The sequence below is a fragment of the Musca autumnalis genome, unplaced genomic scaffold (genome assembly GCF_047663935.1).
Source record: "Musca autumnalis isolate F117 unplaced genomic scaffold, ASM4766393v1 scaffold_5, whole genome shotgun sequence".
NCBI lineage: Eukaryota > Metazoa > Arthropoda > Insecta > Diptera > Muscidae > Musca > Musca autumnalis.
In genome coordinates this window covers 177,070,376-177,082,631 of record NW_027412088.1, presented here as the reverse complement: position 1 = coordinate 177,082,631, position 12,256 = coordinate 177,070,376, and the positions used below count along the sequence as shown (strand labels likewise).

Sequence of the window (12,256 nt, the reverse complement as noted above, 5' to 3'; positions counted from 1 at the left end):
GACTGATACTTTTTTTACTTGTTACATATCTCTCTGTCACCTTTCGAGAGAAAAGTGGCTGCCTATAAACAACGGCAACTGCTCGTCCTAAAACCTAACCAAATCTTTGAATATATCATTGGAGAATTTGGACTAAGTTTTCGCAGTACAATTGACTTGTTATCATGTTTATCATTGAGAGATCCATAGAAGCCTAACTATGAAGTTGAAAAGAGAGGCTGAATGAACGTTGGCAATGCCGCACATCTTCAAATATCGACATCCAGAAGCATCACTTATTCTTTCTGATAAGTTGGTCTTAGAAACAACAGTGCATCTATAAAAGTGTTAACCAGCGGGACAGACAGTTGGAAAGTTGATTTGATAATTCCAAAATCAGAAAGCCTTTACAATGGCTACTGAGTTGATGAACTCGGCGTTTAAAATCCATGACAAAGTGTGGACTAAAGCAGTTTACCTGGCAGGAACTTACGGAACAAACTAATCGTCATTATAAACATCACTACACTTTCCATCTCTTAATGGGTTATGCAAGGCGTATTTAGGGTTACGATTTTTTTCCTCATCAATTGTATATACTCTTCCCCTATTGTTTCCTCGGCATGAGCCTACCAAAATAGGCGTTATTCGCTAGCTAATTCTTCTGAGGGTACTCTTTTTCACCATCAGATATGTGCAGCACTGGAAATTTTTCGTGAGGCCCCCACATATTAACACCAAATCCATTTCAAACAATTAGGAGTCGTTTTGTCCATTACCGTTGGTCTGGCTGGATGGTACACACGATAACTGTCGAAGGAAGGACTTGTACATCGATATATTTCTTCCAAACTTGCATAAAGTTCGAGGATGGACCATTTTGTTTTACTCCTTCTGGTACCACCCTCACCAAAGTTCACACATCTTTGATTAGGTGTAGTTTAAGATTTGTTTGGAATCGTTTTGGAACTTTTTCAAAGATAGTGTTCTTCTCCCTTCTAAATGTATTTCAAGTTCCTTGAATGTAAAAAATTTCCATTTATGTGGATTTTAAGGGCGGTTCGAGGATTGCGTTTAAATGTTCACGGAAGTTAGTCTATTCGGTCATTGTTTTAAAGATATACTTTTTTTTGTGGGCAAATCCATATCTTCATTACAAATGACCCGAAAATTTTTTATTCTCTTTTTCTTTCTCTCTAAATCCTACGATGACTAACTCTGGTAGGCATGCTAATTATCCATAGGAGTCACTCCCAAAATTTGATTGGTTCAAAGATGTACTACCGTCGGGCTATTGCAACAGGTACCTCCTCCATAAAAGTTCTACTCTTTTGCTCTTAAATTCAGTTTGGATGTCTTGAGCAGAGAAGTACATCTGAAGTTAACAGTTACAGTGTGTCAGTATTGGAAATGCTTTTTGTTTTTGCTATAAATATTTTGTTTTTGTAATAAATAATTTCTTTTTAAAATAGAATAAATTAGTGTTTAGTGTTTTTAAAAATACTTAAAAACTAACAGCGTGTTTTTGTAAAAACTTTTTGCCCATTCGTTCGTGGATTTCATGAACGAAGACACAATTTGGTTTTCATAGCGGTTGACGTTTGTATTCGTGTGACAAACAAATGAAAGCTTTTTATTTTCGTAATTTTTTTGGTTTTCGTAACAAAATCAGACGCACGAATACGTCAAAAATAAACGAATGGAAAAGACCCATCGTTTTGAATGAAAATTAAATAATTTGAGTAATAAATGGCACAAAACACACGAAAACTGGAAGGGAATGCAATTTTATTTATTTCCATAGAAACACACGCGTATATGTACATCCGTTTCTTCATATTATCACAATTATTTTTGGACACATTTGATTACATTTTCTTCTTATTTTTTGTTTTTCATCTGGTTATCGGGGTTGCCATCAAGTAACACATTTTACGTGCAGATGCCTATGCAATATTCACAAAATAAGTATAATGGAAACCCTGAAATATAAAAGCTTTTATGAAATGGACGAAAGCTTTCAGATAAAAACGAATGGTTCGTAAAATTTTACAAGAACCAAATTTTGAACGTATACGTTTTAGTACGAACGGTTCGTGTGACAGGCAAGCATTTTTACAAAAACACCCTGTTAGTCCCAATTTACATTAGGCAAGTTTACTTGCGGCAATTGTCAGTTTGATGGAGAGAGAGGTGAGGCATATGGTAACCCTTTGCCTCTCAGCCCCCTCTCTCACCTACAATCTGACAATTGCCGCAAGTAAACTCGCCTAATGTAAATTGGGACAAAAGAGAGAGAGAGAAAATATATAGGAATAAACATAGTTTTGTGACTCTTAAATAGGATATAGAAATTACTTAAGTTTAAATTAATTTAATAGATAATAATAATAATAGTTGTAATGATAAGGATAATGATAAGTTTAGTGTTGATAATGCAGCTTAGTGAGAAATGTATGATATTTGTTTGATGTGCTGATGTATAAGAGAATTTAAGAATTTCTTCTTGAAGTGAAATTATACCCTAGACAGATGACAGCGTTAATTTGCATTAAGTGCCTTAATCCAAATTAATTCGTGCATTAGGCCATGTTTATATTATAGTCTTTTACAGGGTTAACCTTCTTAATGAGGATTTATTTGACGTATAAGCAAAGGAATTGACATTTGAAACCCAGTGGGTTTGTTAAATACGGTTATATGTAAACGTACTATTATCCACATTCTTAATGCACAAAATCAAAGGAAATTTAAACTGAATTTAGGTATTTCAATATGGCAATGCTGTTAAAGGGAGCCCATATTCATGTAGGAGAGAGAGCATATTCATGCTCTGAGACACAATTTACATAGCAAACAACAAAAAAACAATTGTTTACCAGCAAACAGCTGTAAAAAATTAAATACAGTTCTTAATGCAAATTAACGCTGCCGTCTGTCTAGGGTATTAGTTTAAAAAATTAGATGCAAAAGGGCAAGTGATCATCAATAACAGAATGTGAAAAGTTTCAAAGTTTGTAGTGGCCAGCTAAGGAAGAAACACTTTTGAACAGTTCGAATGCAGACACAAATGGAAATTATATATGTTGTTGCCACAAACATTCCAAAAGGGATAAGGGAGAGTACGCCCCAATTCATATTAGCTCAATGACATGTAACCTAAGACGCCACTTGTCGAGTTTTACATGGCTGAAATACTCAGGAAATGTCGGCTACGCTCATAGGTATTTTTCACACCGTGTTTTGCCAAGGTATATTAAAGAAGTAGAAGTGACAATCAGTTAATCAAGTAAAGTGTTTCAAATGAATAAAAATACCTATTAAAATGTAAAGGTTAACATCTTTAAGGACCTCCCTTCATTAAAATCCATAGTGCTACGATCTTTGAAACTTTTCACATTTTGTCATTGTTTATTTTGTTTAGGTGTGAAGTTTGTATGATAAAGGTGAAGTTATAATTATATAAAAGATTTGTGTTGAAATGCAGGAAGATGGGACGATACATTACATTTAAATGTTGTTGTTGTTGTTTTTATAAAATACAAACTATTTACGAAAAATGCCACAATTGTTTTTTCTTCTTTCAATGTATTTTTGTTGGTAATGCTGTAAAGAAGAAAGCGGGAAAGGAGTTTATTAAAAATGTATTTAATAAAGAATCGAATTATCCGAAAATGTTTTTACAGAAAAAACAAATTTTGAAAAATGCAAGTGATAGTTCTTCGCGCTAAAATAAATATATATGGATTTTGTTAAATGGTGACGAGCATAGAAAGTTTTTTTTATGATGTCTTCTATTTATAGAAAGCTTCTTTGGGAGATCTTCTATCTGTAGAAAGCCTTTACGATATCTTCTAAGTATAGAAAGCTTCTTTATGATGTATTCTATGTATAGAAAGCCCCTTTAGGAGGTCTTCTATCTATAGAAAGCTCCTTTAGGATTTCTTCTAATTACAGAAAGTACTTTTATTATGTCTTCTAAGTATAGAAAGCTTCTTTGGGACTTCTTCTATCTATAGAAAGCTCCTTTATGATGTCTTCTAAGTATAGAAAGCTTCTTTATGATGTCTTCTATGTATAGAAAAGCTAATTTAGAAGATCTATCTTATGAAGGCACCTTCAGGATGTTTTCTATATATAGTAATACTCTTTAGGAGGTCTTCTATCTATAGAAAACTCCTTTATGATGTCTTCTATGTATAGAAAGGTTCTTACGAGGTCTTCTATCTACATAAACCTTCTTTTCTATCTATAGAAAGCTTCTCTAGGAGCTCTTATATTTATAGATAGTTCCTATGGGAGGACTTCTATCTATAGAATGCTTCTTTAGGAGGTATTCTATCCATATAAAGCTCCTTTAGGAGGTCTTCTATCTATAGAAAGATCCATTAGGAGGTCTTCTATCTATGGAAAGACTCTTTAGGTGGTCTTCTATCTATAGAAAGTTTCTTTGGCAGGTCTTCTATCTTTAGAAAGGTCCTTTATGATATCTTCTAAGTACAGAAAGCTTCTTTATGATATCTTCTATGTATAGAAAGCTCCTTTAAGAGATATTCTATCTATAGAAGACTCCTTAAGAATGTTCTCTATCTATAGAAAGCTCCTTTAGGGGTTCTTCTATCTATATAAAGACTCTTTAAGAGGTCTTCTATCTATAGAAATTTCCCTTAGGATGTATAGAAAACTTCTTTATGATGTCTTTTATGTATAGAAAGCTCCTTTAGCAGCTCATATATTTATAGAAAGGTCCTACGGGAGGTGTTTTATCTATTGAAAGCTCCATTATGATCTCTTCTAAGTATAGAAAGCTTCTTTATGATATCTTCTATGTATAGAAGGCTCCTTCAGGATGTTCTCTGTCTATAGAAATCTCCTTTAAGGGGTTCTTCTATGTATAGAAAGACTCTTTAGGAGGTCTTCTATCTATAGAAATTTCCCTTAGATTGTGTAGAAAACTTCTTTATGATGTCTTCTATGTATAGAAAGCTCCTTTAGGAGCTCATATATTTATAGAAAGGCCCTATGGGAGGTCTTCTATCTATAGAAAGCTCCTTTAGGAGGTCTTCGATCTGTAGAAAGTTACTTCATGATGTCGTCTAAGTAAAGAAAGCTCCATTATGATGTCTTCTAAGTATAGAAAGCTTTTTTATGATGTCTTCAATGTATAGAAAGCTCCTTTAGGAGATTTTCTATCTATAAAAGGCTCCTTCAGGAGGTTTTCTATCTACAGAAAGCTCCTTTAGTGTGTCTTCTATCTATAGAAAGCTCCTTTAGGAGATTTTCTATCTACAGAAGGCTCCTTCAGGAGGTTTTCTATCTATAGAAAGCTCCTTTAGGAGGTCTTCTATCTATAGAAAGACTCTTCATCTATAGGAAGCTCCTTTATGATGTCTTCTAAGTATAGAAAGCTTTTTTATGATATCTTCTCAGTATAGAAAGCTTCTGTATGATGTCTTCTATGTATAGAAAGCTCCGTTAGGAGATCTACCTATAGAAGGCTCATTCAGGAGGTTTTTTATTTATAGAAAGTTCCTTTAGGGATTTTTCTATCTATAGAAAGACTCTTTAGGAGGTCTTCTATCTATAGAAAGTTCTTTTATGATGTCTTCTAAGTATAGGAAGCTTCTTATGATGTCTCCTATCTATAGAAAGCTCCTTTAGGAGGTTTTATATCTATGGAAAGCTCATTTAGGGTGTCTTCTATCTATGGAAAGACTCTTTAGGAGCTCTTCTACCTATAGAAAGCTCCTCTAGGAGTTCTTCTGTCTATAGAAAGCTTCCTTATGATGTCTTCTAAGTATAGAAAGCTCCTTTAGGATTTCTTCTATCTACAGAAAGCACCTTTATTATGTCTTCTAAGTATAGAAAGCTTCTTTGGGAGTTCTTCTATCTATAGAAAGCTTCTTTATGATGTCTTCTAAGTATAGAAAGCTACTTTATGATGTCTTCTATGTACAAAAAGCTAATTTAGGAGATCTATCTTTAGAAGGCTCCTTCAGGAGGTTTTCTATATATAGAAAGCTTCTTTAGGGGGTCTTGTATCTATAGTAAGACTCTTTAGGAGGTCTTATATCTATAGAAAGCTCCTTTATGGTGTCTTCTACGTATAGAAAGCTTCTTATGAAGTCTTCTATCTACTTAAACCTTCTTTTCTATCTATAGAAAGCTTCTTTAGGACCTCTTATATTTATAGAAAGTTCCGATGAGAGGACTTCTATCTATAGAATGCTTCTTTAGGTCTTCTATCCATATAAAGCTCCTTTAGGAGGTCTTCTATCTACAGAAAGCTCTATTAGGAGGTCTTCTATCTATGGAAAGACTCTTTAGAAGGTCTTCTATCTAAAGAAAGTTTCTTTGGCAGGTCTTCTATCTATAGAAAGGTTCTTTATGATGTCTTCTAAGTATAGAAAGCTTCTTTATGATATCTTCTATGTATAGAAAGCTTCTTTAAGAGATCTTCTATCTATAGAAGACTCCTTCAGGATTTTATCTATCTATAGAAAGCTCCCTTAGGGGTTCTTCTATCTATAGAAAGACTCTTTAGGAGGTCTTCTATCTATATAAAGTACCCTTATGATCCATAGAAGGCTTCTATGTATAGAAAGCTACTTTAGGAGCTCATATATTTATAGAAAGGTCCTATGGGAGATCTTCTATTTATAGAAGGCTCCTTTACGATGTCGTCTAAATAAAGAAAGCTTTTTTATGATGTTTTCTATGTATTGATAGCTTGTTTGGGAGGTCTTATATCTATACAAAGCTCCATTATGATGTATTCTAAGTATAGAAAGCTTTTTTATGATGTCTTCTATGTATAGAAAGCTTCTTTGGGAGGTCTTCTATCTATAGAAAGCTCCTTTATGATGTCTTCTAAGAATAGGAAGCTTCTTTATGATGTCTTCTATCTATAGAAAGCTCCTTTAGGATATCTTCTATGTATAGAAGGCTTCTTCAGGAGGTTTTATATCAATGGAAAGCTCCTTCAGGGTGTCTTCTATCTATAGAAAGACTCTTTAGGAGCTCTTCTACCTACAGAAAGCTCGCCTAGGAGGTCTTCTGTCTATAGAAAGCTTCCTTATGATGTCTTCTATGTATAGAAAGCTCCTTTAGGAGGTCTTCTATCTATAGATAGCTTCTATAGGAGGTCTTTTATCTATAGAAGAATCCTTGAGCAGGATTTCTATCTAAAGAAAGCTCTTATAGAAGCTTTTCAATCTATAAAAGGCACCTTTATGAGCTGTTTTATCTGTGAAAGGGTTTTTTAGCAGGTTTTCTGTCTATAGAAAACAGGTTTTCAATCTATAGAAATCTGTCTGGATGATGCAAGATATTAAAGATGTCGTTAATTCATCAAAGTTCTCGTTAGTAGGCCATCTACTCCTTTAGGTAATGTTAGGAGCGAGCGGAATCTGCCAAGGGAGAAAGAAGACCTTAAATGGGGACGGTAATATCCTATAAGAGGCCTTCTGTCTATAGGGCCCTTCTTTAGGTGGCTTTCATCACCTTCTTGGTAATCTACCAGATGTATAAGACCCACTTAGATTTAAGATGTCGTCTCAATAAATAGAATTTCTATTGACATTTTCTTTCTTTAATAGAACCCCCCTGTTTGAAAGCTTAGGAGTTCTTCTGTATAGCTACATATTATGGTTGCTTTTTTATAGGGTACAAAAAATGCCACCGTTGAATATTGCAAAAAAAAAAAACGAAACAAAATAAATAAAACAAAGCAATTCTTTATAACTAGGGATGAATGATTCAATGAATGACACCTGTGATAAGATTGAATAAAGCAGCTAATAATGGAAGACTGATAATAAAGATAAGTTGGTGCTAACATAAATATACAGATAAATGACAATTGTTTATGGATGGGGGGGGCAGATAAACCCCAGACAACACCCTTTAACGTCATCAAACATACGTGAAGGGGTTCTCGACAATAGTACTTACATTTTGTTGGGGTTGTTTCCTTTGTTTTCTTTTTCATTTGATATTATTTTTTGTTGTTTGTAAAGAAATCCCTGTTTGTTGTTGTTTTTCTAAAGGATTATTATTGTTGTTGTATATTTAAATTTCCCACTCATTTAAGATTGTCTTTAAAATCTGTCATTTTTATTGCGATTAACATCAGCCATAGTATCTCCTCCTGCATTGGATTTTTGTTGAGTGCCGTGGCCCTGCTGTTGCTGTTGTCCTTCATTACCACCAGGTCATAAATCAGGAAACCGTCTTGAATCCTCAACATAATTCTTTGGAATTTCAAATAGCGTCGGTGATATATTATCACGAAATTCAAATTTTTGAAATGTAATCTTTGCCGTAACCGTGTGCAATACGGGTATTTCCACTTTAACTGGGAAGCCAGGGGGCAATTTCAAATTGACAAACTCTCGCAGCTTATTGATGTGTTTAAACGGTGCTATTACCTCAAGTATGTTCAGCAACATTTCGACGGATAGGGGGAAATCTTTGGACATGGCTACAGTGGCTTTCAGCGATTTATTGGATTGTTTATGGACGGGAGGTCGTCCCAACTGAGGACATTTACCAGTCTCGGCATTTATATATTGTTCCCATGATATGGAGGGCTTTGGTGGTGGCGGTAGCGATGAACGGCGTACAACTTCTATGGTGTGATTGGAACCATTTGTAGAAATGGCATCTGTTGAGTTGCTATTGCTGTTCGTGAGACTAGAACGACGACCTTGTGACATGGTGGCCAACATGGTTTTATTTTTTTGTATATCATCCTGGGTCAAGTGTTCGCGGCGTTTACGCTGTTTCAAAACCAAACCCTGTACTGAATACAATTCTGATGGATATTGCCCTCCAACCATTTCTTTGCGATCCTCTCGAAATATCCAACCTGTTTGGGCACGTGCAAATTGTATTTGTTTTGTGGACATGTGAGCTGCCAAAATATCACTAGACATAAGAATATCCACTTCATCGTCTATATCCGAATCCTCATAGTGGATGTGTTGATAACACTGATATTCATTATCCAGCACCGTAATGGAATGATTCATGGGATGATCACCGCGAAAAATAAATGAAATATCTCCACGTTCCCAGCGCATATCATTAAAATCCACCAAAGTAGTGTCTAAACGCAGAGAAGTACCACACTTGTGTATGCGACAAACATCAGAGGGTAACATTCTCGAAACCAAGGGCACCCATGATGTGAAGTCCCACTTAAGTTCCATATAGAAATCTTGTATTTGCTTTAAACCCTTAATCATGGAGGAGCGTCGTGACTCCAAATGAGCTCGAGATTGATGTCGCAATTTTTTCAACAACAATCCAATGGTATCTCTATCACCATATGAAATGGCCTCTGCCAGCACCGTCCAACCTTCATTGTTCTTAATTTTCACTGTAGCATCATAATCCAATAACAATTTAATACATTCCTTGCGGCCCAACATTACGGCCAAATGCAGCGGTGTATTACCATGTTTGTCTTTCAGTGATAGATTTTCCTTTTTACTTTGCAAAAGTTTCTTCAGCGTCTCGATGTCATTGAGGAAGATGCATTTATGCAACGGTAATTCTTCACTAGAACTTTTTGTATCGCCTTTTTCTTGGTGACCAGACTGTCTCTGGCCTTGTTGTTGCTGCGTGCAAAAATCCTTTAATGAATTATTTGATGATTTTGTAGGGGTGGTGGGGGCTGAATGGAACTGATCACTAGCTTCATCATCATCATCGTCTTCTTCTGTGTCCAAATCTTTGGCTAATTGCATGACATTCTCACATTTTTCCATTAATTTTACATCTGTTTTTTTCACTGTCGTCGATTCTTGGCCTTTAATACACTGTTTCATTGTGGTCTTGTTGGTGGTAGTTGTTGTATTGGTTTTATTCTTTTTTGCGTCTTTTGCTTTAGACATCGGGGAGTGTGTTGGCCTCGTCAACCACACAAAACAATAATTTATTAACAAAAACAAATATTTTTTATTTTATTTTCACTTTTATCTTTTGCCATTTATTTTTTTATTAGGTATCTTTACATCGATTCTTTAAAGCAGGCTAGACTAGAGCTGGCAAAGAACCGATGACATTTTCGACTATTTTTTAAAAATTCAATATCGATAGATAGTTTTGTCTATCGATATTGTCGGATTAAAAACCCCTAACCTAATGCCATGTTCATACCTAGACTTCAATTACGTTCACAAAAAAGTTTGGAAATACCCAGCAAAAAGTTTGCATCCGCGGATGCAGTTAAATCCCTAGAACAATTGCCGCTGGAGTACATCTTTTCCTATGAATTCACTTATGAATTTTACAAGAGAGCGCGCAGCTAGGATGCACTCCATTTTGCTTCCACGGCACACAGCTAGTATGCACTCCATTTTCGATCCAAATCACAGCCTTTGATGTAGTGTTTTGGATTGAATTTAAATGCAGTCTAAAGATGCTATAAAATGCAAGCCATTGCAAATATTCCAAAATAAATAAAATACATTGCTTATTCGTGTAAACAAGAATATTAACTTTATTACACTAAAACAAATTATAAAAACTCTCCATTAAATTTGATCATAACTGAGTTTACTTCCACTGCTCTGCTTTTTGTGACGCAACTGATATTGCTTCATCATCCAAATGGTTTTTCATTTTTCCTCCTACTTCAGTCCAGATTTCCAAAAAACTCCAACTCCACTTCAAAAATAATTTGCGTCTCGTGAATTACAGTAATGTTCATAACTTTAGTTTGCATTTCTTTATTTTTTATAAAACAAATTCTTCGAATTTTAATATGCTGTTAATATTAGAGCTTTTTGCAAGGTTAACCTTCTTTATAAGGATTTGTTTGAAATATAAGCAATGGAATTGACATTTAAAACCCAGTCGGTTTGTTAAATCCGGTTATATATAAACGGGGTATAACACTCTTTCTTGTGTTCATTGGCTTGCTTGACTAGGGATCTTTAAGCGAGTGCTTCCAAAATGTACAGAAGAAACGCCATTGATGAAAAGCTTCCTTGGCCTTTTTTCTTTCCTTTTCTTTTAACTTACATGGTGCCCCTAATTCTCGAGCAATGTTATCCCATATTGCCATACGTACAGGAGTTCGTCGATAATGAGGATGCATAACATCATAAATCGCTGGATTTGCCCGAACCAACTTTATTAAACGATCATCTAGAAGGGGAGATACAAGAAAAAAAGAAGCCAAGTTATTTTGCAATCTTTCCCCCGTTTCCCCTTCTTTAAGGGAGTTAATTGAGTTGTTCTCCAATATCTTACTCGAAAGCTTACTAAAATCTGGTCCACTATCTTCGTGACGAGCCATTGTTAAAGATTCCGTGAAATATTATGTGTTCTTTGCAATAAGAATAAAATTAGTTTCTTTTTTTCTCGGCTGATAAATTTCCTTTCCAAAAAGTCCTTCCTTCTTCAATCGACAGGCTCACTCACTTCCTTCTTGTTGTGCTTCTTCTTGGTTTTTTTTTATACAAGAAAAAAGAAGCCAAGTTATTTTGCAATCTTTCCCCGTTTCCCCTTCTTTATGGGAGTTAATTGAGTTCTCCAATATCTTACTTGAAAGTTAACCAAAGTCATGTCCAGAACCTTCTTTTTGGATAGGAGTTTTCTTAAGCTTTCGTCTGATATCCATATCGGTTCAGAAAAATCTGTTACGTATCCGGGTTTCTACCCGGACTTTCTGTTCAAATAACCGGTTGTGACCGCCCGCAAAATTTTACATTTTCATAATCGGGGCAACGAAATCTATGGTAAAAATTTCAATTCGGTCGGACCAAGACAAATTCATATAAGGTATACCGCATGAATTACAACAACTAACAGAATTACAAAAACAATATTGTTGTTATTGAAAATTAATTGTCAAAGATAAATATTGAATAATAGGGTCGTTCCAAATTTTTCTTCAAGGAAAACATAAATACATTTTGAAAATCATCTAAAATAGAACAAATTTGAATCAAAATGTAAATATAACGCATTCAGAACTCTCGTAGGTAATTTTTATTACACGTTTATTACACGAAATTTGGTAGCAAATTTCGAGGTATCAAATTTCACGAGTAGACCCTATTACATTTTGAAAACCAAATTTACAAAAAATGTAAAAATACATGCTCTGTTCCAGAACCTGCAAGAGGCTACTATTTTTTACTACGATAACATTTTTCCTTTATGTTATCGGAAAAAATAGTAAAAAGTTGTAGATTCTGACAGTACTGGAACAGACCAATTGCTGATTATCACTTCTACCTTCTATAAATGTGCCTTGGAACGA

General features: G+C 34.7%; 1 protein-coding gene across 1 annotated transcript; it reads right to left on the bottom strand.

Moving 5' to 3' along the window:
* Window positions 1–7,952: 7,952 nt before the first annotated feature.
* On the bottom strand, window positions 7,953–10,027 carry LOC141405038 (ankyrin repeat domain-containing protein 13C). The gene has a single exon (XM_073988992.1). The coding sequence runs from the start codon at window positions 9,876–9,878 to the stop codon at window positions 8,193–8,195; it is 1,686 nt and encodes a 561-aa protein (XP_073845093.1). The 5' UTR covers window positions 9,879–10,027; the 3' UTR covers window positions 7,953–8,192.
* Window positions 10,028–12,256: the final 2,229 nt, after the last annotated feature.

Coding starts and splice junctions, on each gene's coding strand:
- LOC141405038 (XM_073988992.1), bottom strand. CDS start 9,878: ATGTCTAAAGCAAAAGACGCAAAAAAGAATAAAACCAATACAACAACT.